The sequence below is a fragment of the Microchirus variegatus genome (assembly GCF_963457635.1).
Source record: "Microchirus variegatus genome assembly, chromosome: 16".
In the NCBI taxonomy this organism is placed as follows: domain Eukaryota; kingdom Metazoa; phylum Chordata; class Actinopteri; order Pleuronectiformes; family Soleidae; genus Microchirus; species Microchirus variegatus.
Window position 1 is genome coordinate 22,111,218 of NC_139817.1, and position 26,575 is coordinate 22,137,792.

At 43.6% G+C, this 26,575-nt stretch overlaps 2 protein-coding genes across 2 annotated transcripts in view; both read right to left on the reverse strand.

Moving 5' to 3' along the window:
• Positions 1-2,513: 2,513 nt before the first annotated feature.
• On the reverse strand, positions 2,514-9,427 carry ap3m2 (adaptor related protein complex 3 subunit mu 2). The gene is made up of 9 exons (XM_083902935.1): positions 9,330-9,427; positions 7,750-8,034; positions 7,482-7,653; positions 6,410-6,547; positions 6,173-6,258; positions 5,803-5,936; positions 5,476-5,683; positions 4,862-5,006; positions 2,514-3,650 (listed from the first exon to the last, which is right to left on the reverse strand). The coding sequence occupies exons 2-9, from the start codon at positions 8,020-8,022 to the stop codon at positions 3,550-3,552; spliced, it is 1,257 nt and encodes a 418-aa protein (XP_083759061.1). The 5' UTR covers positions 8,023-8,034; positions 9,330-9,427; the 3' UTR covers positions 2,514-3,549.
• An 11,583-nt stretch (positions 9,428-21,010) lies between these two features.
• kat6a (K(lysine) acetyltransferase 6A) overlaps positions 21,011-26,575 on the reverse strand; it is a 36,890-nt gene continuing 31,325 nt past the window's right edge. The window contains exon 16 of the mRNA XM_083903243.1: positions 21,011-26,509. Within this exon, the coding sequence (XP_083759369.1) occupies positions 23,082-26,509 (3,428 nt within the window). The 3' untranslated portion in view covers positions 21,011-23,081. The remainder of the gene's footprint in view (positions 26,510-26,575) is intronic.

Consider the following 26,575-nt stretch of genomic DNA (forward strand, 5'->3'; position numbering starts at 1 on the left):
CACAACAGGGTAAGTATCATACTGTATTCATTTGGATGGGATGTAATAATAATAAAAAAAAAATATATGTTTATTAAACTGTAAGTACTTTAATTGCTTATGTTCCTGTCCACTAACAGAAAAAAGCCCACATGAACAATCTGTTCAGTTCCTATATAAGTTAAGACTGTGTGAACAGTTTACATCAGGAAGCAAAATGGAACTCAGCCATCATCCATTTGATTATTTTACACAATGTGATTTTCCTAATCCTAACCTGTCAAAATGGCGGCTGTTCAAAGAACCCATGAACACAAGCTGTAACTGACTCTGTAACAAAGTCATCGCACAAGTATAACGAATGCTGCTTCGCTAACTCGCTAATGTGGACATTTCTGCCCTAAACGTCGGAGATTAATGCAATAAAGTTTTCAGGGATTTTTTTTCAGGACGTTGCGTTCGTGACCCTTCTACTGACAACACTCAGCTCGCTTGGCACATCAACAGAGCGGGTACCAGGTACTGGTGTCACTGATGGAAAAGCAAAAAAAAAAAAAAGCTGTGCCGAGCGAGTTGTGCCTGGACTATGTAGTGGAAAAGTGACATAATACTGTACATGCAGGTATAATGAATGCAAACAAAGTTAGTAGAGGATAAAAGCAAGTCTTACCATACAAGAGGCCATAGGAACTTGGTTGTTTTGATGTATTCAGTTAGCAAAACGACTTTCCACACTTCTGTGTGACGTGAAGTTTGGAGGAAAACTGGAAAAACTATAAGACCAATTGCTGCGCTACGTTTAAAAATGTATTATATGACATATTTGTTGACGTAAACTGCTAAATCAGGTGCAGCGGCGGCAAAAAAAAAAAGCGCCCTGGCGCACGCGCCATAAAAGGCGCGAATGTCTCGAGACGTCGCTGGAGCCAATTTAACTTTAAACATCTGCTCTGAAATGTTTTACAAGTACACTTTTTTATTATTATTATTGAATTCTTACTCGTCAGCGTGAACATTTGATTTCTGGGACAAATGACGTCACTGTTATTATCCATAACTCACCATTTTGGAGATACCTGCAATTTACATAAATAATTGCACTTCGCGCCCCACAGTCACCGTGGATATGATGTGATATGACGTCACACGGCGTCGTTATTACTGTTCACCTACTGCGCGTCCACGTGGTCCCGCGACAGGGAGCTGTTGACGTCACAGCAGGGAGTCCCTCAGTCCACCCACTGTCATTTAACTGATATGAAAGCTGGGATCTGTTAAGGGCTAACTGACATCCTCAGATTTACACTCAGATTAAGCTGCTCGTCAACACTAGAATACACAAACACACACACACACACACACTCACTCACACACTGCATTAATTGCTCTGAGGCGACAAAAGTCGCACTTTCTCCTGGTGCGATTCTGATTTACATCCACGAGACACGAGCCTGCAGCACTTTTATTTCTTACTGTCGCTCATTAATCTGTATGATGTTTACCATAATTTACCATAAATAAGACAAATACACATCTTGTCCGTGACTTGTAATAAGCATGTTTATGTTTTCCTGCTCAATTAACAACAATGAGTGACTTTACACAATGAAAAGCGGAAAAAAAATGTATGTTGTTGCCAAAGTAAGAAAAAGAGACAAACCTCACCTGAGATGAGTGGATCTTCAGAACGCCTCGATGAATGTGCCTTCACATGCGTGTGCAGCAAGCAACGCAATGAAGTCACAAAAACACACTTATTAAAAAAAAAAAAACTGTAACAAAGGTTAATGAGAGTTAAAAATGCACCAACGTTAACTTTTTCCTACATGAAAAAGGCTCGTGCACAAAAAGTGGGTTAGGTTAAAAAAAAAAAAAGTTGGTGCTCATGACAGAACTGTGAAGACTTAACGCTGCTGAGTGTGGTCTACATGCACGAGAGAGAGAGAGAGAGAGAGAGAGATTGTGAAAGGGTTAAAGCCATCAGTAAATTATGGAGTGGACTCCAGCCAGCTGGAGCAAAGGGGGAGGGGTGACGTCACAACGAAAGAGGAGAAGCAGGGGTTAATCTGGTCCACCATGGTGAGGAAGCTCTGAGGAGATAAGTTTTGACATGCAGGTTTTTAATTGAACCTTTTTTTTTAATGAAATGAAGGGTCACAAATAAAAGGTTTTTAAAGAAATCATTATCGTAAATCCCTTCTCTATTACAACATGCATATTATTTACATTTACACACATTACCCAGCTGATAAATTGTATTTCCTGTGTCCATTTCAAACTAAAAGTCTGGCTCTGTTTTACTGGTAACATGCTATTAATGTGAAGGTGCAAAAACCCTCACATACCAAAATAAAAGATGCTATGAAATTATCACTTCTGTGGAATATCGGTGTAATTAGAGCCATCACTCCAGTTATAACACATTGAACCTTTATTTATTTTTATTTTTTAACACCAGTTTAACACTCCACTGGAGGCTGTAAAACAAACACACCGATAAAACTCCGTGAAAACAAAATGCAGATCTTCCCAGAGTTGTTCATCACTCACTGTACAGATACATAGTTGAATATATGAACCTCAAATCCAGTGGATACGATCGTGAGCCGAGCTGCGGTCGCCTTGTTTACTTATCAAACTGACTCTCGGGAAAGGTGTATCCAGATTATTCCAGTTTCCATGGTGACATTCATAAGCTTATAAAGAGATATTAGGGTTGCACATTATACAGTTTCTCTGGCTGCGAGGTTGTTGTGATGCAAATATTCGGCAAACCGTTTGTTTCGTTCAATAAATAATAAGTTAAGTGGAATAAAAACAGGTGGACACAGGCACCCAAAGTTCTCCTTTGGTGCCTCTACGTTAATATCACTTGCATCCATTAGGGAAATGTTAGTACCAGCGTCACAGACGTCAGTGTGCTGAGAGGAAACCGTCGCATCACAGTGACAGAGGGAAAAGCATCGACGTTCACCGTGGGACGCGTTGATGCGTCTCATTATCAGGACACAAATCAAACCGAAGTTTATAGAAAAGTCAAATCTTCAAAGACAACATTTTTACATCCAGCAAATCAACAGACGCCTGCTTCTCCATTGTTAGATCAAATATTCATGTAGCAGAGGTCCGTCGTGGTCACTTGGGGAGCTTTATTAGTAGTCCTACGTATATATCTCTTGTTTGGAGTGGAAAAACAAATGCACACACACATTTATCCAGACAATCACGACAAATAATAATAATAATGAAATGAATGTTGACAAACTTAAGCGTCACACTGCTTGAGTGTGATTGGGGCTCAGGATTTAAAGTATACATGGAAAATAACTAATATACAGTACATGGGGATGAGCGGTGTTCGTCCTGTACTCATCTTAGATTTAAACAAGTGTTTTATGACGTTTGTAAGTGATAATGTCTCCTTTTCCACCTCCACTTTGTGCAGGTAAATCCTGAAATGCATATACACAGGGAATGTACCAACCCCCCCCCCCCTCCTCCCCTCCTTCACATCACCTTCTCAGTCTCATTGTGGCGTGGTTTGGTCCGATGGTCACACAGCAGTAGTATTTATGTCCGGACCTGGAACTTGCCAGCCTTTGTCATGTACTTGATGCCTTTGAAAGGTTTGTATTTCTCACCGTACATGTCCAACCGATTCACCTTCAGCCCTGGTGAAGGACACAGTGACCGTTTGAGTATCAATGCATCAACAATACACAATCATGGAGATGATGGTGGATTTATGGACCTTCAACATGAGAGAGAAAGAGATTTAAATCTCAAAAGTGTAATGCAGAGGAGGGAATATAAGAGGAGTTAACAACAGGAGTTGACGCTTTAACTAAATGTCAAATTTAACCCATGAAAGCTGGGGTTTAAGTAGTTTTTTAACATGCAGTAAATTGTAAATAACTGCCAGATATTGAAAGTTATTCTGGAAAAATGGGCAAAAGCACTTAACTCACAGTACATTTTCTGGCCCTTTTAAAGTTAAACTATAATGTTGAAGGGTTGTTTAAGGGTTAAAGTCATATCTTAAATGATTTAATAAAACATAAAATCAAAAAGCAAATGCTTGTTTTAATGCTGTGGCTAATGTATATAAGGCAAGGTACAGATAGAAGTTAAAAAATATAATCCATAACAACTAAAGAAATCAAAATATTCAGAGGAAGAAAAAGACGAAAGAGTGGTTAAATAAGCAAATTAATTAAACACAGACAGAATCAACATTCAGAACAAAGTCTGCATGAATAAAATTAAAGGTTACAAAGAATAAAACGTTGTTTTCTTACATTTTATTGCATCATCATGTGCCAGTAGTGGCTTTTTTTTATTACAGTTGGCACCATCTAGTGGCTGTCATGTGACCACACACACAGTCAGGTGATAATCAGCTGAGCAGGCCATGAAAACCTCTATTGTACGTAAAGGCTTTAGAGGTTAGAGTTCAAATATTCTCAGTTCAACTGAGTAGAATATAACAGATACACAGAATAATGATACAGTTGTAGTTTAGCAGGATGGTTGTGGGGTTTTTTTTATTTCCCATTTAAAATGTATTCCTGTAAGAAATAATGTGTGTGTGTGCCCATGTATTACTGATGTTGTGGGGACCTAAAACTGTTTACACAGTCACATTATGGGGACTTATCTTCCTTGTGGGGACAAAAAGCAAGTCCCCATAATGTAAATGATTAAATTTTAAGGTGAAGATGTGTTTTAGTGTTATGTAGAGGGTAGGGTTAGGGTAAGGTCAGGGTTAGGATTAGGGCAGTAGTAATTATGGTTAAGGTTAGAGTCTTCAGGAAATGAATGTAAAGCAAAGTCCCCTGAGGTCATGAAAACCTCACATGTATGTGTGTTTGTGTGTGTGTACCTGAGATGGCCATCTGTTGGATCTTTAACTGGATGTTGATGGTCGGGTTCTCATCAGGCTTGGAGGCCCCGGCCTGCAGGCTCATCGTTCCTTTCAGACTAGGCAGCTTCTGTGGGTTGATCTTACCGACTTCCCATGACAGCATCTGGACACGGCAAAATGAAACACGGCAAGTATTAGATCATCACTTTACCAATGATATCATTTGTATCATGACGTAGCTGGGAAAGCTCCGGGAGCCGAGATGACTCATGTCGCTGCAGCCTCACTGAATTAATGCATTTCAACGATGAAAAAATTATAATTTCCCTCACAACAGCTTTGCTGCTCAGTGCCTGTCTGGCAAACAGACAGTGTGTCTGGGTGCATCCTCTCCTGTTGCTCTTTGTCTGGACGATGATGGCAGTTAAAGTGGAGTAAGACCATTTTGACCTACTTCTTTGGCAACAAGTGTCAAAAATATCCTGACAGAAAAACAGGCACGTCACAACAGATGCACGGTGCAAAGGTGGCCCTCTCGTCTGACATCCATCTTTCTCAAACCTGACCTCTAGCTGCAAGACGTACTCACTCTGAAATTCTGTCAAAGTGTATTCTTTTTCTGTGCAAAGTACCTTTGTGACTGGGTCAAAGGTGTACGTCCCCTGGGAGGCGTTGAGGTTGGCGTTGAGGACGCCGCGGGGCAGCTGGCTGGTGACCAGCACCGCCTCCACAGACTTGCCCATGGTCTGTTTGGGCCCCAGGGTCAAGTCGAATCGTCCCTGAGAGCTTCCCTCGCGGAAGGTGATGTTGTGCTTAACGTACACTGGGATGGCCACCAGGCTGAAGAAGCAGCAGCAAACGACAAACAATGCTAAGGTTTTCGTGATGCTTGTATTTTGAAAATATCCAGTTTTATGCATTTTCACCGTAATGTGACATAAAAAAAAGAAAACACTGACTTCTGAGAGCTGACATGATAGGAGAGCAACCGGAAGTTTCCATCTGGTGGAATGAAGGAGAGAATCCTCTCAGCTTCCCAGCGCTTGAACCTCACACAGGGGTGGAAACTGACATCATCCAGCAGCCGGGGATTCTGGGAGAAGAACGCAGTAATAGCAATAGTTTGGTCAAAGAAAAAAACCTAAACACATTTACCTGTATATTTCCAGCCTTAATCTTTTAGACCATATTTGGAGTAGAATGTTTCCATTAAGCTTTATTAATCCACAATTCAATTAAGCTGAGGCAGAGTATTAGAGGGACAGCTGGTGTTTCTGACGCTGTTGTGTTTGTCTGATCCACTCAGAGATAAAAGCTTTGTGAACTCACCATGAATGACAGGGTGAGGTCTGGCATACCCGTCAGTTTTACACATGCGTCAATAACTCCCTGGATTTCTGCTGTAATTGTGGAGCCTGAGGAGAAAAAACAAGTGCTTTGCTAAAAACATTTTTCCAAATGTTTATATACATATACGTGTATACATACATACATATATACAAACACACATACGTGTGTGTGTGTCAAAGTAATCCATGTAAGTCTTTGCAATTACTGAAGTCACACCTGATTTGTCAATGATGGCATCGATCTCCTCCACCACATCAAAATAAGCTTCGTTGTTGGTGTATTTGACCCCAGTGCGTCGCCATGGCACCACTGACAGCTGGCCTGTGGGAAGCTGTTCACCAACATTTGTGCTGCCTGGAAAACACACATTGGTGTGATATGAATTAGTCGACACATTTACTACTATAGAGACTTAATTAACTAATTCAAACCTTTATTTTACTGGGAAGTTACATTGAGATGGAAATCTCTTTGATAAGAGAGACTTATTCTATTATACAGTTCTAGCACTTCACAGTACCTCCTGCCCACGTGGACTGTGTGAGCCGAGCAGTGCCAGAACTGTATAATGGAAAAGCGTTATTATTCTGAGTGAATCTACAGATAAAGTTAAATTATGAATATGAGTTTATTTGTCTGTTTGTTTGTGTTCATCCTTGGGTTTAATACAGAGGTCAAATTCACTATCACTAATTGGTATGTGTGCAAAAATGTATAATTCAGCAAAATTACAGCAGTAATTGTACAACTTGAGCTCTAAAACAAAACACAGCGAGTGGACAGACTTAATCAGCAGTTCGTGAAATTGTGGCGATGGTTTAAAATTAGTGGGAATTTGTTCATATTTTAAAGGCGCCAGATGTAAGAATGTGCCCAAAAACAGTTACTACATTCAAATTCAAAATACCGAGGTCCTTTGGGTTTCGTTTTCTGATGTAACTGCCAACCCGTGGTTGCTCGGCAGACTCTAGACTCTACTGACTGCAATGATTGGTAGACGGCGGTAGGTGGCGCCACATGCCAAAACATGATTTCAAAACATAAACATGACTTGCAGTCTGCAAAATATTTTTTTTAATGCAAATATTTTGGCTGTACTGTTTTGTTGTTGTTGTTATATGAACATTATTCCTGTGTCTCTGTGACATATTAGGAGGATTTTACAGCCAGTTGCTTTAGATTTATTACATAATGCACCTTTAAAGTTACACATGACAGCTTTACTTTTATCATCAGCTGTGGCTTTCACTCTGCACTGTGAGAATCATGTACTGTAAATAGTTAGTACCTGTGATGGTGTTGACCATTGTGCGGAGGATGGTGGGAGGCTTAATGAGCTCTTTGAGGATGTTGGATTCTGTGGCCAGAGGAAAGCCGTTGTCCAGCATCTCCTCCAGCAGCTCATACACCACCACTACATTGTCTTTGATGGCAGCTTCTGTGCACACTCCAAAATAGTCCTGAGGACACAGACAACATCCAGAACACCAGCACGTTAAGTCAGATTGAGTCGTTAAATAAACTGAAAGTGCACCAAAAACAACCTGGAAAGGTACCTGGAAAGTGTCGACAACTCTGTGGAGAAACTCGATGACAAACAGCGGCGGCACCTCGCTCTGGATGACTGCCACAAAGAAGATGCGATGCCTGAGCACGCTGATAAGGTAGTGGTGTGGTGTGGGGATCACTGGCGGGACATTCTCTGGCTCTGTGGCGCGCTCTTGTGCCTCGAAGAAGTAGTCACACACCGAGCGGCTGACCACGCTCTTCCAGTGCTTCTCCAAGAAAATGTCTCCGGAGGCATTGACTAAGAACAGGCTGTGGATCATTTTGGCTGAAGGCTGAGATGCAAATGACAAAAAAAGAGAGAGATTATATTTTAAATTTCTGAGTGAACGACAACACAAATATCTCAATGTCTAAAATATCTAAAATATCAGTTTTTCCCCCAATGCAACTTTCAACTCTGATAAACTGCTGCTTAAGACTTCTAATTTCTTCTAATCTATTGATTACATGTGGCCCCCCACTTAATATCATGTTATAATGAAAACATGGCCCACGACTTCTCCGTCATTTAAACACAGTGTGTAGCTGAGGCACAGCTGCCAGCGAGGTGTTAGAATATATGTTTGCTAGCAATGTTTTTTTTATAACAGTAACAAGACATCCCATTAATAAATGTATCAAATACAACATTCAATTACATATAAATACGCTTGTTAGGGCAGTTACAGTTACTATTATTGATGTAATTGAAAATAAATGTCTGTTTCTGATATTAATACATTCATTTTGCATCATAAATAGTATTATTAAGTATATGTGTGATAGTGTGAACAGTTAGACAGATATTGCGATGAATCGCTATATGATTGTCCTGCAATATATCGAAACACAATCGACAGTATTGTTGTATCGTGATACGATTAGTATCGTGGACCATGTATCGGTACCCTGTGATTCTCACCCCACCTGACGAGTCATAATTGCAGTTCATAATATGTTTGCCCCCAGGAATTCTCAGCCGTCTGAATTAAACTGTAAACATCTCAAACCGGAATAGTAGATAGTTACAATTTAGTTTAGATAGATATCTGCAATGATAAACTCAATACACGTGATTTGGAATAGTGACGTCATTCGTCCTGGACAGAGTAACGGGATATCGGAAATGTTCATTTTAACTAGGAACATTTAAACTATTATATGTTGAACAAAGCAGGGTTTTAATTCATACACTGTACCGTAACCAATTTAAGTAAAACTTGGTTACAGTAACGTGACACCGGAATATTCATGAATTATCTATCCGGTTAGCTATCCGGTTTATAGCGGACTGAGCGCGACGAGACCCCGTACGAAGTGCATCTACGCTTAATTATGACCGTGTTAGAACATAAAACAGGGTGATTGGTTCCTATCACACAGTGGTTGAAGGCCTCCATCTCCTCACAAGATGCTACATCAGTCAGCCCCTGTTCCTCCTCCTCCTCCTCCCTCACGGTCTCATGACCAGAGGAAAAGCCCCGTCACCCGCTTCACGAGATGGAAATACATCAAAATAACCTCGCTGTTGTGAAGGAAATGTCCACAAACAACCACCGAAAATGTCCATAAAGTGCAAATAACTCACCGAAGACTGTTTTATTCCGTGCCAGTCTCGCCTTTAACCGTTTTTACCAAATGAAACACGAAGCTGCAGTCGCTGCTTCCCGTTTGGTGAAGCGGATCCTGACGCGAGGAAACGAGGGGTTCACGTCGAACCAATCACACGCAGAGGCGATATAGTCCCGCCCACTCAAATGAGTCATTGGTCAACAACACGGAAGTGGCCGACTTCGAACACGGCTGTGATTGGACGGCGGAAGGAGAGCGACAGTAAACACCAGCAGAGGTGAGCGCTGATTGGTTACCAGATGGAGCTGGTCTGACATTTTGTTTTCAGTATCAGTTTTCATCTTGTGTAGTTTTTTGTTGTTGTTTTTTTTTCCATTCAGACTTCACAGAGTTGACACTTGACCTTTATATAATATCTGTAGAGAGAATATATAGAATATAGTATAGAACCTGACATCCATGAAGATGTAAAACATTTTTGGAGATATTAATGAATGCGTATACAGAAAATGAGCATATATATATATATATGTTATTTAAACTTGGCAGCAACTTGACCTTATTCTGTACTTGGATCAAGATATACTAAGTATTAGTACTTTGTGGCAGAAAGAAGTAAAAAGTATAAGCTGTAGTATTAAAGTATAAGTGTAAGACTTAGTATTCATGTACTTAGTTTGACTTTTGTTTATACTTTTCAGTATAAGCCAAGTATACTTCACTTATTCACTATAAGTATATAAAATATAGTATATAAGAAGTAAACTTCTCAGTTTTAGTATAAAATAAGTATACTCGTAGTACACTTGAATAAACTACTCTTCTGCTAAGGGAGTATGTGTGCCTTGACATCATTCAGGCTTGTGCCCTCATCTCCAATGAAGGACAATAATAACACTTCAGTATATCAAGACATTTTGGAAAATACTGTAAGAGACATACAGGCTGAAGATGAGCAGCACGGTGTGTTAGAGTGTGTGTGTGTTGCAGAGGGGGTGGTTCACCTGGGAGTGGGCGTGTGTGCGTGCGGAAGTGTGTGTGCGTAAAGGTGGGCACTCACCGGTGACGCAGATGAGAGAGAGAGAGAGAGAGAGTCAGGGTTGGGAGTAGCCGTAATTTTTGTTGACCGCTACCGCTACTCATTCATTCATTTATCACCCTTTTTTCCTGTTTAATCCGCCAGTCTCATTTTCACGTTTATCCATCCTTGCTGCGCTGTGATAGCTCTGTGCTGTTTTGTTACAATAAATGCACCGAAGCATATTTGGATCTCAGCGTATCTTTATCATAATCTATTATAGCGCGTCACAAATCTACGTACCTGAGGACCCAAACCTCATAAACTCTCAGCGGCTAAAAGGTTTGTGTTTGGAAGCCGCAACATTTGTCAACAAAAAAGGCGTTTAATGAAAATCATCAAGCCGCATCAAAGAACCAAGTCGTCCCGCACCGACTAGACCGAGAACAAAGGAGCCACAGCTAAGTGCCACACCACGCCAAACATTTACCTGGGAACAGGTAGGCCTGAACCTGTTAATGTTTGTGGATTAAGGAATCCGCTTCGATTGGAATGCATTGAGTCAAATGAGGACAATGTATTAAATGAATACGCTGGTTGCATTGGCGCATTGATGGTGGCGCATATTCTCCGTGCTTTAATGGATTGTGATGTCGGGACTTTGTGACTGCGGTCACGCCAGCCGTCTTTCGTTTTCCCGTGGTCAAGCCAGCCGCTCCAACATTTCAAGTGCGCCCTTACTGCCAACACTATGGCAAATACTTTGGGACAACTGGGAAAGTCAGCGCGTTGGCTCGCTTACTGCAGCGTATAGAAACTTCCGGTTTTCAAAATAAAACGTGGGTATTGAATGTATGAATATATATATATTTTTATTATATATTTTTTCATTTTTTTTAAAGAAAGAAATAATGTGTCTCATGAAGCAAGTGTGATCCTGCACTGATTTTGGGAGAGCAGCTGAAATAACCTGGAAACTATTGAGCTAAAATGCTCATATTTAAATTATAAAAATTATAAAAAATATAAAATTACTATAATGGAATAAAAAAAAAGGTGTGTCCTGACTAGGCAGTCTAGTACTATGTGTCTGCACTGATTTGGAGTCTTTAGGTCACATGATCTGGAAGCTATTGAGCTAAAATACTAATATTGACATTAAAAAAATTATTAAAAAATATAAAAAGGTCTAAAATGGAATAAAAAAAAGGTGTGTCCTGACTAGGCAGTCTAGTACTATGTTTCTGCACTGATTTAGAGTCTTTAGGTCACATGACCTGGAAGCTATTGAGCTAAGATGCTAATATTTAAATTATAAAAATTATATAAATTATAAAAAGGACTAAAATGGAATAAAAAAAAGGTGTGTCCTGATTAGGCAGTCTAGTACGATGTGTCTGCACTGATTTGGAGTTTTTAAGTCACATGACCTGGAAGCTATTGAGCTAAAATGCTAATATTTACATTAAAAATAATATAAAAAATATAAAAAGGACTAAAATGGAATAAAAAAAAGTGTGTCCTGACTAGGCAGTCCAGTACTATGTTTCTGCACTGATTTGGAGTTTTTAAGTCACATGACCTGGAAGCTATTGAGCTAAAATGCTAATATCTACATTAAAAATATTAGAAAAAATATAAAAAGGTCTTAAATGGAATAAAAAAAGGTGTGTCCTGACTAGGCAGTCTAGTACTATGTTTCTGCACTGATTTGGAGTCTTTAGGTCACATGACCTGGAAGCTATTGAGCTAAAATGCTAATATTGACATTAAAAAAATTATAAAAAATATAAAAAGGACTAAAATGGAATAAAAAAGGGTGTGTCCTGACTAGGCAGTCTAGTACTATGTTTCTGCACTGATTTGGAGTCTTTAGGTCACATGACCTGGAAGCTATTGAGCTAAAATGCTAATATTGACATTAAAAAAATTATAAAAAATATAAAAAGGACTAAAATGGAATAAAAAAGGGTGTGTCCTGACTAGGCAGTCTAGTACTACATGTCTGCACTGATTTGGAGTCTTTAAGTCACATGACCTGGAAGCTATTGAGCTAAAATGCTAATATTTACATTAAAAAAATTATAAAAATTATAAGAAGTACTAAAATGGAATAAAAAAAGGTGTGTCCTGATTAGGCAGTCTATTACTATGTTTCTGCACTGATTTGGAGTTTTTAAGTCACATGACCTGGAAGCTATTGAGCTAAAATGCTAATATTTACATTAAAAATATTATAAAACATTAAATTTGAGGATTGAAGCTCAATAGCTTCCAAGTCAGGTGACTTAAATACTCCAAATCAGTGCAGACACATAGCACTAGACTGCCTAATCAGGACACACCTTTTTTTATTCCATTTAAGACCTTTTTATATTTTTTAATAATATTTTTAATGTAAATATTAGCATTTTAGCTCAATAGCTTCCAGGTCATGTGACTTAAAAACTCCAAATCAGTGCAGAAACATAGTATTAGACTGCCTAAGCATTGTAGCTTCCAGGTTATTTCACCTGCTGGCTCAAAATCAGTGAATGATCACACTTGTTTAATGAGACACACCTCTTAATGTTTTTGTTTATTATTTAGAAATACAAAACAAATCTTAACACTCATATTTAAAAAATAAAGTTTTGGCACATTTAATACTCACTTTTATTTTGAAAACCGGAAGTTTCCACACGCTGCAGTCAGCTCGCAAACGTATTTGACATAAAGTCGGCAGTAAGGGCGCACTTGAAATGTTGGAGCGGCTGGCTTGACCACGGGAAAACGAAAGACGGCTGGCGTGACCGCGGTACTTTACGGCATGTGGCGGCTGATGTTGTCTAAAGACCTACTGCTTGTTGAAATGCTTGGATCGAATCCGCTCTGTCAATGAATTTAAATGCAATGTCTATGGATGGATTTGAATACGCTCTTGAATGAAATGTGATTGTGTTGCTTCATACAAAAATACAATCTAACGAAAATGAGTCAAATAAACGCTGATGCTGAATGTTCAAACATGGAACGTGAAAAGAGGGAAATCAAACTGACGGCCAAAGCAATGGAAAATAAAATCGAACGGTTGCAGCATGAGCGCAAAAGTGCCGTTAATAAAATCAAAGAGCTTATTCCGCAAATAAAAGCGCACATGAAATCAAAAGAAAATGTAACTGAAATCCCCTCACAACTGAATAACTTGAATGCACTGTGTAAAAAGGCCACTGACCTGCACAACGAAGTATTGCAACTTCTTCCTGATGATGAACATAAAAAACAAAAAGAGTGGTTTTCTAGCATTATGGATTACAGTGATGCATTCAAGGAACAAGTGGAAAAATGGATAAAGGAAAATCCGCATGAAAACTCAAATGAATTACCACTACAGACAAATACTTCTGAGCAACCAACAAAGGAAATAAATTATGCAGAACAAATTCCTGTCGAAAAAAGTAAGGATTTGTCTGTTGCTGACCCTCCAGTACCTGTTTCCACTGGACAAGATCCTCAGGATGAACTACAGCCCTGTGACAGCATCTCAAATGCAACCAAGAAATCACGCTCACATCATTCCTCATCCTTGGCTTCACGCTCATCTGCTCGCTTAAAAACTGAAACAAATCTTGCAATTTTGGCAATAAAACAAAAGGCATTAAAGGAAAAACATGCATTGGATGAAGAGGAGTTAAAGCTACGCAAAAGAAGAGAACAGCTTTTACTGGAGAATGAAATCGCTGAGTAAATGGCAAAACTAAGTGTTATAAAATCACAAAGCAGTGTTGGCAGTAAATCAAAGTCAAAGGTTTCAGATGGGATGAACTCATACTATGAAAAGACATGCTCAAAACAACAACTTAACATCAATGTTATGGAATTTGTCCCATCACTGCCAGTTAAACTAAAATCCAACCCAATTGAAACCACACAGACAGTTGTGAAGCCTAAAGTCACTCACTTACCTGACATAAAACATCTCCCAGGTCCTTCTTACCTGCTCCAACGTTATCTAACCACTCCTGAAGATCCTGTGACCAATGTTACACAAATTGATGCATCACAAAATGACAGTGTGCTGGACATAATGAGAAAACAAAATGAAATTTCAACACTCTTGATGCAACAACAATGCCTCTCAGCACTCCCAAAAAGGGAAATTCCCATTTTCGATGGTAACCCACTCAAATACCATTCGTTTATTAAAGCATTTGAAAATGGAGTTGAGCGAAACACCAGTAACAACTGTGACAGACTCTACTTCCTTGAACAATACACCAAAGGGCATGCAAAGGGACTAGTGAGGAGCTGTCAGCACATTGAGTCGAGCAGAGGATATGTGAAAGCGAAGGCTCTATTGAAAGAGCACTATGGCAATGAGCAAAAGGTGGCAGCAGCATACATGGAGAGAGCTTTGTCATGGCCCACTATTAAAACAGAAGATGTGAAAGCCCTCCAGGAGTACGGCCTCTTTCTGCGTGGATGCTGCAACGCTTTGGAGGATGTGCAGTATTTAAGTGATCTGGACACACCCACAAACATGGTGGAAATCATTAAAAAACTGCCGTACAAACTCCGAGACCGCTGGAGGTGCGACGCATGTGACCTGCAGGAAAGGTACAATAGGAGAGCAAGGTTTGTGGATATTGCCAACTTTGTTGAAAAACAGGTAAAAATCTTGACAGACCCTGTGTTTGGAAACATTCAGGACATTGTTATAACAACTAAACAAATGAAACACAAACCTCCCCCTCGCTCCAGCATCAGAGGAACCAGCTTCGCTACCACAGTGAATCGTGTGGAGAGAACAGCTCAACCTGTGAAAGCTACATACATAAAACCACCAGCCAAGAAGATCTGTCCCTGCTGCACCGGAGGACACACATTGGATGTGTGTGCGCGGTTGGGAAAAAATGGCACACAAAGAGAAAATTGACTTCCTGAAGGAAAATGGTGCTTGTTTTCGCTGCCTGTGTATAGGACACATAAGCAAAAATTGCCAAAGGAAGATTTCCTGCTCGAAGTGTGGCCTAAGACATCCAACTGTGCTCCATAAGGATAGTGTGGCAACGGCAGAACCAGCTGAGAGAAGCATCCAGGTTACAGTGGACGACACCTTGGTTTCCAGTGGGCTTACAGGGGCTGGTGAGATGGATTGCAAGCTTCCTATCGTGCCGATCCAAGTGAAGGCGAAGAAGGGCAATAAAATCATTCTCACATACGCCTTTTTGGACCAGGGAAGTACTGCGGTGTTCTGTACTGAGAGTCTGAAGCAGAAGCTCAATTTGTCTGGGAAGAGAGCCAACATTCTTCTCAGGACCATGGGGCAGGAGAAGGTGGTCAGTAGCTACATTGTGCCAGAGCTGGAGGTGGCAGCACTTGAAGATGACAGCTTCATTGAGTTGCCAAAAGCGTATACTCAGTTGTCAATGCCAGTCCACAAAGCAAACATACCCACAAATAAGGATCTGACAAGGTGGCCATATTTAAAACACATCTCCTTACCACAGATTGAGGCTGGAATTGAGTTGCTGATTGGAACGAATGTTCCACGAGCCATGGAACCGCTGGAAGTTATCCGCAGTGAGCACAATGGACCCTACGCTATAAGGACGGCGCTGGGCTGGACGGTAAATGGACCACTGACAGGAAACGGTGGAGAGGCCAATTACTGTGAGCAGCCAGTAACTGTGAACCGTGTGTCCATTGTAAATTTGGATGAACTGTGGCAACAGCAATTTAAGATGGACTTTCCAGAATCTGCTGTGGAGGAACAAGTGGGTCTGTCCAGGGAAGACCTGAGGTTCATGGACATGGTCACAAAGTCAGCCAAACATGTCAATGGTCACTACCAGGTCGCCCTGCCTTTGAAAAATCCAAACGTCAGCATGCCAAATAACAGGAAAGTGGTGGAACAGCGTCAAAACCATCTGAAGAGGAGGCTCCAGAGGGATCCAGTGTTTTACATGGAGTATAACACCTTTATTAACGGTCTACTTGGTAAAGGTTATGCTGAAAAGGTTCCTGATGCAGAGCTGGAAAGAAGTGATGGCAGGGTCTGGTACATACCGCACCATGGTGTCTACCACCCGACAAAGGGAAAGCTCAGAGTTGTTTTTGATTGTGGTGCCAGTTACAAAGGACAATCTCTGAATGAAGAGCTGTTGCAAGGGCCCGATCTAACCAGCTCACTGATTGGAGTTGTGACCAGGTTCAGGAGGGAACCTGTGGTCATCATGGCTGACATAGAAGCTATGTTTCACCAGGTGCAAGTGCCCCCAGATGATGCTGATCTGCTGCGATTCCTCTGGTGGTCACAAGGAGACTTGAACCAAGCACCATGTGAATACAGGATGAAGGTACATCTTTTCGGAGCTACATCCTCCCCTAGCTGCGCCAACTTTTCCCTCAGGAAATGTGCAGAGGATTTTGGACATGAGCATAAGGAGGAGACAGTGGACAAGCTGCAGCACTGCTTTTATGTGGACGATTGTTTGGTGGCAGTTGCAACAGAGGAGGAGGCACTGATCCTCTGTCATGAGCTCATGTCTCTGTGCGCTAAAGGGGGATTCTGTTTGACCAAGTGGCACAGTAACAGATCTGAAGTGCTCAAGACCATCCCAGAGCCCCGCAGAGCTAAAGGCATGGAGCAGTTGGACCTGGACCGGGAGTTTGTGCCCATTGAAAGAGTGCTGGGTGTAGAGTGGTGTATCAAGTCAGACACCTTTAAATTCAAAATTGTATGGAAGGACAGACCACTCAACCGCAGAGGCATCCTTTCTACTGTAAGCTCCATTTATGACCCTCTGGGCATGTTAAGTCCCCTTGTTCTGACAGCAAAAAGGATCTTGAGGGATTTGTGCAGAAGAGGAGTTGGTTGGGATGATCCCATACCAGAGACTGTCTCCAAAGAGTGGCTTAAGTGGGTGCAAGGGCTCCACCTACTGGACAACTTTGAGTTGCCCAGATGTCTAAAACCTCTGGAGTTTGGAGATGTTATTACTGCACAACTACACCATTTCTGCGATGCTTCTGAGGAAGGCTATGGTACAGTCACTTACCTGCTGTTACAGAATGAGCACCTCCAAATGCACAGTGCTTTCATTATGGGAAAGGCTCGTGTTGCTCCACTGAAGACAGTTACAATTCCAAGAATGGAACTGATTGCTGCAACAATGGCCAGTCGCATGGATGTCCTGTGGAAGAAAGAACTACACATGAGTCTTCAGGAATCTGTGTTTTGGACTGATAGTGCTTCTGTGCTGAAATACATTAACAACGAAAGCTCCAGATTTAAGGTGTTTGTTGCCAATCGTGTTTCGGAGATCCTGAAATCATCTCACCCCGCTCAGTGGAGGTACGTGGATACAGCTTCAAATCCAGCAGACGCAGCATCCAGAGGGCTCAAAGTGGAGGCATTTCTGAAGGACAGACTCTGGTTAACAGGACCTCCGTTTCTTTGCCAACCTGAAACAGAATGGCCTGTGAACCCTGAGCCTGTGAGTCATCTCCCCCAGGACGATCCAGAGGTGAAGAAAACTGCTGTTGTCAATGCTGTACAAGCTGAAGAGGATCCCACTACTCACCTGATCCATCATTATTCCTCGTGGATCCGATTAAAGAAAGCTGTGGCGTGGTGGCTGAAATACAAGGAATGGTTGTCGTCCTGTATCAGGAAGAGAAAAAGGCTAATAGCCAATCAGAGTGAAGAGAGCATGCAGCAACAGAGAATGATGGAGCAGGAAAGGTGCACATTTAAAGGTGCAGCTGTTCTGGGAGCTCCTACAGTGGAGGACATTGACAAGGCTGAGCTGGCCATAATTCAGTTTTGCCAGAAGAGAAAGTTTTTTGAGGAGCTCTCGTGTCTGGAAAAGGGACAAAATGTCAAGAAAAATAGTCACCTGCACAAATTGTGTCCAAGGCTGGAGGATGGAGTCTTGCGTGTGGGAGGACGGCTTAGCAAAGCAGCACTGCCTTTGGAGTCTAAGCATCCTATCATTCTGGCAAAAGACCTTCATATTTCTACCCTGCTGCTGAGAAATATACATCAAGAGGTAGGACACAGCGGCCGCAACCACGTTGTCCAAGCTCAGGGAGAAATACTGGATGACAGGAGCAAGTACTGCCATTAGGAGAGTTCTGTCCAAGTGCACCATCTGCAGAAGACTTAATGCCACTCCAGTTTGCCAGCAGATGGCAGACTTGCCCACAGACCGACTCAAGCCTGATGAACCTCCATTCACATGTGTAGGGGTTGATTATTTTGGACCCATCGAAGTGAGGAGCAGGAGGAGTACAGTGAAGAGGTATGGTGTCCTATTTACCTGTCTTGTATTGAGAGCTATTCACATCGAGGTGGCACCTTCTCTGGACACTGACTCCTTCATAAATGCACTAAGGCGTTTTATAGCCAGAAGAGGACAGGTCCGCGAGCTGCGCTCTGATAATGGGACAAATTTTGTGGGTGCAGAACGTGAGCTAAAAACAACGATTGCGCAGTGGAACCAGGCACAGGTGCATGATGTGTTACTTCAAAAGGGCATTAAGTGGACGTTCAACCCCCCTGCTGGATCACATCATGGAGGAGTGTGGGAAAGGCTTATTAGATCGGTGAGGAAAGTCCTGAACTCCACTCTCAAAGTACAACGCTTGGATGAGGAGGGACTCCACACAGTTCTTTGCGAAGTCGAAGCCATTATTAACAGCAGGCCCATCACCAAGGCCTCCACAGATCCTAACGACCTGGAAGCACTGACGCCGAACCATCTGTTACTGCTTAAAAACCAGCCTTCATTACCACCTGGAGAGTTCCAAGCAGCAGACCTGTATGCACAGAGAAGATGGAGACAAGTCCAGTACATATCTGATCTGTTCTGGAAGCGCTGGACAAAGGAGTACCTGCCTCTGTTACAGGAACGACAGAGATGGACTGGAGTCCAGAGAAACCTTGTCGCAGGAGATCTAGTTTTGCTAATGGACAGTACTGCACCTCGTAATTCTTGGATTATGGGACGTGTCTTGCAAACTTTTCCAGATCGCAAGGGATTTGTGCGTCAAATTCGGATTAAGACAAGAACCAGTTGCTTGGACAGACCCATATCCAAGGTGTGTTTGTTGCTGGAGAAGGAGGAGGCAGCATGAGGACGTTGCTGACCTCTATATGGACTTTGTGTTTTCGGACGTCAGATGGACTTTGCACTAATCGGTCATGACGACCAGAGGAAGGAATATTCGTTGTAATGACTTTTCATGGACTTGAGCAATTTATTAGACATTTTTGCATTATCGTTGAAATTGATATGATTTATTATGTCTCCTATTGTGTTTTGAAATGTGAATTATTATGTGGGACCTAATAATTAGGGGCTGGTGTGTAAGAGACATACAGGCTGAAGATGAGCAGCACGGTGTGTAAGAGTGTGTGTGTGTTGCAGAGGGGGTGGTTCACCTGGGAGTGGGCGTGTGTGCGTGCGGAAGTGTGTGTGCGTAAAGGTGGGCACTCACCGGTGACGCAGATGAGAGAGAGAGAGAGAGAGAGTCAGGGTTGGGAGTAGCCGTAATTTTTGTTGACCACTACCGCTACTCATTCATTCATTTATCACCCTTTTTTCCTGTTTAATCCGCCAGTCTCATTTTCACGTTTATCCATCCTTGCTGCGCTGTGATAGCTCTGTGCTGTTTTGTTACAATAAATGCACCTAAGCATATTTGGATCTCAGCGTATCTTTATCATAATCTACTATAGCGCGTCACAAATCTACGTACCTGAGGACCCAAACCTCATAAACTCTCAGCGGCTAAAAGGTTTGTGTTTGGAAGCCGCAACAAATACTATGCTAATATTTCATTCAAAACTACTTTATTGACGTCAATGACTTCAACAGGCTTGAATCTTTCCCATCATAAAGTGTGTGGATGTATTACGGTAAACGTGAAGCTAAGTGAGACAAAAAACATCAACAGGTGAAGAGATGAAACCCGTGTCCCCACTTTAAAGTTTTTCCAAGAACAACATGCTTGCTGATACTCACCTCCTACGGTGACATCTAGTGGCCACAGGTGGTTATAGCAACCCTTTACAAAGACTGGAGGGACAACCAATAAATTATATTTATAATACACAGTATCATGAACACACTTATTTGCTTATCTGCTCAATTCTTTAACTTTTAAAAAAAAAAAAGTTTATGTTTACTACAAGAGACATACAGAACTTAATGGAAGTTTAAGACTAAATCAAACTGTCATAGCTTGGCGCCTTTTAACTTTTGTTATGTTGTACGTGTTCCAGAGACTTGGATACTAAGCGGGAAGAGTTTAGTTTCTTTCCGCACGAGACATCTAACGACAGTCTTGTGTCCTTCCCATTAAATATTAAGCTTATGAAGGAAGGACGTCTGTGTCAGAAAATGAGCTTCATTTAATTAAGCCACAGGTTCAGAGGTAACTCTCGCAGGAGTGAACTGTGACGACTACTGCAATCAAACTGAAATTATAAAAGGCTCGAGGGAAACGTGAATGGCTCAACATAATTTATTTTCATTTTATGTTAAAATGTACAGAGTTCTTTGAAAGTACTTGCTAAGAAAAGGAAAAAATAATAATAAACAAATAAATGGAAATACATACAGGGACAGAATCGAGAGTCGAGGCTGCTGGGTGCAGATCAACCTTCACTGTGTTCCCAGCTGTCCCTCCTCTCTTTATTTTGCGCCATCTCTTAGCATACAACGCAACATGTACAATTACAAAGGATACAAAAAGGGAAGCGATATAAACAGACAGAAATATACTGAGCTCATTTTTACATGCCTCTTAAATGTAAGGAAGTCATCCTATACACACACAAGTAAAAAAAAAAGAAAAGAATGCCAAGTGACCTTTAGATATTTGTCATTTTGTTTAAAATAGCATTAATATACTACACAAAGATAGAAAAATTCTAGAGATGAGATGGAATGGAGAGGTTAAAGGCATCTTAAAGTCACTAAAAGTGAGTGGTAATTTTTTAAATTTTGAATTTCTTAGTAATCATTACCCAAGAGGCGAGCTAAAAAATATGTATTGTATTTTATTTTTTTTCCTGAAACAGAAGTGGAAAAAAATGACAGTACCAATATCAATGTCAGAATTTCCTTTTTATATTATAGAAAAAACATTTTCTCTACAATAGGTTTTTCTAAGTCAAAAAGAGTCAGCTCGTGTCATAAAAGAAAGCTGCCCAGTCTGATAAAATTCAGAACGAAAAAAAAAAACAATACGTACGTACAGAACGCAACAGTACACACAAATAAAGTATGCAATGTCAGGTCTGTAAGAAAAATCAAAACTCCTCTTTTGACTTTGAATACTGGTACATGGAACAACAAGGTCTACCGTTTCACCCGCGAGACTTGGACGCCCAAAGCCAACGGGACGTCGAGCACCGACTCACCTCTGACGCTGCTTCTGTATGTCGAGTGTGCCTTATATGTGAAGGCCAGACCATGCACTAGAGCAGGCATTTAGGCACACGCCTTTTACAAAGGCTAACCGTCTACTGCCTCATTTCTAGCCAACGGGAGTGCAGAACTTTTGGAGAAAGTAAACTAACGTAGAGATTTAACAGAATTCAAAAGCGGACTCCGCCACCTTCTTAGGTCACTAACACTTAAGGGAGGGAGAATCGGCCGTAGTTTCCTTTAAAGCAGCTATGAAGAAGTCTCACCGTTACTTCTGCGTTTCCTAAACTGCTAAAAAAAAAAGGTTGACATTGTTTACACTGTCTGTGAGTGGAGTGTGGGACAGCTGAATGCTTCCCGAGCCAGCCGCCTGTTGGCGACAGCTAGCCCAGGTCTGTGTTCATTTGTGTGTATACATGTGCTGGATATTGGGAAGTACCAGAATATTTACATCTAAAACGTTTCAGAGAGGCGGCAAACTGGAAAATAATGCTACTTGTTTCATTTATGGACATAAAAAAACAAAAAAAAACAAGACAGTAACGCGCTCGTGTCTTTGCCGTGTTTTGGTACAACACTGTCTATTCCAGGAAGACCGAGACCGTGGAAAGCGCTCAACACCTCAAACCCCTGGAACCGGGTGAAAAGCTGCCTCACCAGGTGAGACACAGAGATGGCTGGGTATTTCTGAGAGAGCATGAGGATGTTTCACCGTCACAGAATGACACACATATAAAGACAAAAGCATATAAAAATGTCGGACTGCACACGAGTATAAAAAAAAAAAAAAAAAAAGAACAAAAACGACAACAACAAAAAATAATTCAACATCATGTTGAGCAAAACAAAACAAAAACGTCCACCTACAACGTTTCACTGTCTCTTTTTTTTACGGTAAGGCTTCCTATATCAGTTAAAAGATTGTGTGCATGGTTGACTATGTTCAGTTTTCATTTGCAGTCTGACAAAGCAAGGTTCGCCCTGTGCGCTCCGTCTCTGTGGAACCTTCCCCGTCGTCCCAGTTCTCGTGGACTGTGTAGGCCTGACCTGAGGCAGCGCGGCACAGTCGTGGCCCATGTACACACCATGAATCCTACCGACTTGCCCCCATACACAGCCAGCTGGGAGGGGAGAGGATACGAGTCCAAATTAAAAGGGACAAAATGTCAACACAGAAAAACAGGAACCCCAAAGACCCTCTCTGTTTCCTTCTCCTGCACTCACTGGTGCCTGCTGAGGCACTGGAGAGGGGTGAACAGGAGTTATGGACATTTAGAGTACAGCGAGTATCAACTCTGGCCTCATGTCTCCTTTTTCAGTTCAGGATTGCTCATCTACTCATGTACGGCGACTGCTTTGGGACACCAGCGTAGCTGTGATGGGAGGGGCCGGTGTACATCATGTTGCCATGGTGATTGGGCTGCATAGGCTGCTGTGGATAACCCTGCCCTCCCATCATACCCATCTGCATCTGCATCGGGTACTGAGCGGGCTGGTTCATGTAAGGGGGATTGCCATGATAACCACTGTTCATCATCGGTTGGGGCATCCGATAGCCGGCCGACATGGCGTTCAGGGGCGTCATGTTCATGGAATTATACGGTGCCGGCGTCGGCATGAGGTTTGGCATCATACCGCGCTGCACGGCCAAGGTGCGCGGCGTGCCCTGCATGGCCACAGCCCCTGAGCTGCGACCATAGAGCTGCTGCTGGTGTGGGGCAGGGGCCAGTTGTTGGGTGGCTTTGGACCGGATGGAAATATGGCCTTTGACAGTGGCCATCTGGCCCTGTAGCCTCTGAGTGTGTGGCGGTGGTCCAAGGCCAATATTGGTGGTAGGCATGTTGCACTGCAGCTGCAGCGAGCCCAGATTCATGGAGCCAGAGCTGAGGTTAGGAGGCGGGGTCATGGTGGGCTGGCCCTGAGAGAGGGGGGCATGGGGTGAGGGGGCCAGCCCAGGACTGGACAGAGAAACACTGGTGGCGTAGGACGTGACGGAGGCTGAGTGAGAGTAGGGCATAGCATGGGGGTCCATGATGGTGTTGGTGAGCTGCTGCAGCTTGGCCAGACTGAACGTGGCCGAAGGCTGCGGGTAACCCCCTGTGCCAAAGTCCTGACCCATGCGCTCGTAAAGAGTGCGGCCCCCTCCTCCTCCACTCTCTGGGATCTCCATGATCATGGGAGTGGATGCAAAGCCGTTGCCCATGCTACACTGGGACAAGGCTTGCTGCTGTAGTTGTTGTTGTTGTTGTTGTTGTTGTTGTTGTTGTTGTTGCTGCTGCTGCTGCTGCTGCTGCTGCTGCTGCTGCGGTGCCGAGGGTGGAGGCTGAGGGTTGGAAGTTTGCTGCTGCTGCTGCTGAGAAACCTTTTTTTGTGACTGCTGCTGTTGCTGCTGGTTGGTGCTGGGAGGTCTTTCAATAACACCACAGCTCTGTGGAGACTTAATGCCACAGCTGGGGGTGTTGGATGGCGGTGGAGGTGGTGGGGGTTGAGGTACACCACTGCCTACGTTATTGGAACCAGGCCCAGTGGGACCCGGACCGGTCTGTTGAATGAGGCTGCAGCTTCCCATCGCGATCTGGGATGCTCCAGTGCCTGTGGATGATGCGAGACTGGGGGTTGGCACAAAGGAGCAGCTGTTTGACTGGGATGAGGAGGACGGGGTGGCTGAACTGGAGGAAGAGGAGGCTGATGAGGAAGCTGTGGAAGCTCCTGCAACTACAGCAGCGCTCATTCCCCCTCCGTTGCCCCCACTCCCTGTTCCATTGCCCCCTCCACCCATGGTAGAGTCATAGCTGCTGGGGTTGTCGTAGTTCTCTGTGGTGCTCTCTATGCTGCCAAGGTCACTGAAGCCACTGTCCACCACCTGCTGTGAGTGATCGGACACAGACGGCACGTCCATCATTGGCGATGTCTCCATGTTCTGCTGGGATGGGGCAGACAGAGAACTGGGGTGCTCTGGTGTGATTTGGGTGTAACCCGTTCCAGCACCTCCACCATTGCCCCCTGCTCCTGTGGGTCCAGGAGTCCCTCCCCTCTGCCCTGCTGGTCCTGTGTCCATGATTCCTGATGGTAACCCTGGACTGTTCACTGAGCGTACAGACTGACTGGGCAGGGGTGGCACTGGGGGATTAGGAAGGGGACTGCTGTGTTGGGAGGCCCCACACTCTTCCACTAAAGCCAGGGCTTCCTCCTCTGCCTCCCCCGTGTGGCTGTAACTCTGCAGTGTTCGGCAGGCAGCTAAGGTCTCCTCACAGTCCTGGTATGCCCCGTGGTGTGGTTGGGGCTCCGTCTCTTCATCCTGGGCCTCCCCCTGTGTCAGGGACTGAACAGCCTGCATGGTCTCCAGGTCCAGCTCATTAGAGTGGTGATGGGAGTGGTGCGAGTGATGGTGGCCCAACTCCTCTTTGAAGTCTGAGTGCTGGTGGGAGTGCGAGTGTGGATGCGTGTGCTGGGGTTCCATCAACAGCGTGACGTCCTTGTCATCCGGGTGCAGAGGCTGGAGCTCCATGGGCTCAGAGGGAACAGACATGGCCGTAACTGTTTCCACGGCTGCAGCCGCTGCAGCAGACTCCTCTTGCTCTCTGCGCCGCCTCTCCTCCTGCTGAGGGTCGGCCGAGGAGGGCCGACACTTGGTCTCCTGCACCTCCTCAGCCTCCTCCTCCTCCTCTTCTTCCTCCTCCTGCTTGCTGACATAGTCCCTGGCCACGCTGTTCTCCATGTCTAAAAAAGCCTCTCCACCTTGTGGTTCTTCTTTGACGGGAGGAGAGCTTGCGCGGGAGGCAGGCTCCTCCTCCTCATCTTCGTCGTCGTCGTCATCTTCAGAGTCCTGACTCTTTCTCTTCTTACTGCTGTTGTTGCTGCTGTTGCTTTTCTCCTCTAAGTGCCCATCACCTTCATCGTCCGCATCGTGGTCTTCACTGCGCCTGCTCCCTGAACCTGTTGTGACAGCAGTTCTCCTGTTGATATTCCCACCACCGCTGGCCGTGCTGCCACATTCCTCTTCCTCCCTGTCATCATCGTCATCGTCTTCTTCTCTGTCGCCCATATCTGTGTCCTGAGGCCGTGACTGTGACTGCGGGGGCCGTGGTGCTGATGTGGAAGAGGAGGAAGAAGGGGACAGCAGGGGACGTGACGGTGGACGGCTAGGTTTCTCCTCCTCCCACACTCTTTCATTGTCCTCCTCTTCATCCTCCTCATCCTCCTCCTCTGGCTCAGAGGTGGGAGGTGGTTTGGGGGCAGGCGGAGGTGGCTGACAGAGAGCGCGGTTCTTGGGCGGCCTCCCTCGCCTCCTGGGCACCTTCGTCTCGACAGGCTTTGGGAGATAGTCATCTTCTTCGTCTGAGTCTTTCGGTTTGTTGTCTCTGTCCGTGCTGGTTCTGCAGACTCGCTTGCTGTTACGATCGTCTGTCAGCAGCGACTGGGCATCTTTATCCAGATGCGGCTCCAGCAGTCTTTGTCTTTCCTGCTCCTTCCTTTCTGCCTCCTCTTGCTCCCGCTGCAGGTACCAGCTACGGGGCTTGCGGCCAGGCTTCATCTTGATTTTGGGAGGCGGAGGGTCTCCACTTAAGCCCTGACTATCTGCAGCAGCACTGGGCCCACCACTAGGTGGTTTACCAGGTCCACGTTTCTTCCAGTGCAGTGGCTTGCGGCTCTTTCCTTTGGGCCAGCCTTTCTTCTTCTTGACTGGGACTTCAGAATTGGTTGTTAGGGTATTTGACGGAGTTACAGGCAAAGCAGGCTGCAGCACTGGCGTTAGCTCTGACAGGAGAAAAGAAGAGAAGCCAGTGTTAGACAAAGCTCTCCACCCTTCTCATGCAACAGTCA

Bases quoted from the DNA above. Each gene is read 5' to 3' on its own strand.
- ap3m2 (XM_083902935.1), bottom strand. From the start codon at position 8,022: ATGATCCACAGCCTGTTCTTAGTCAATGCCTCCGGAGACATTTTCTTG. The intron at 7,654-7,749 runs GTACCTTTCCAG...CTGTGTCCTCAG, and splicing joins GAGTTGTCGACACTTTCCAG to GACTATTTTGGAGTGTGCAC. The intron at 6,259-6,409 runs GTGTGACTTCAG...TTTTCTCCTCAG, and splicing joins TGCCATCATTGACAAATCAG to GCTCCACAATTACAGCAGAA.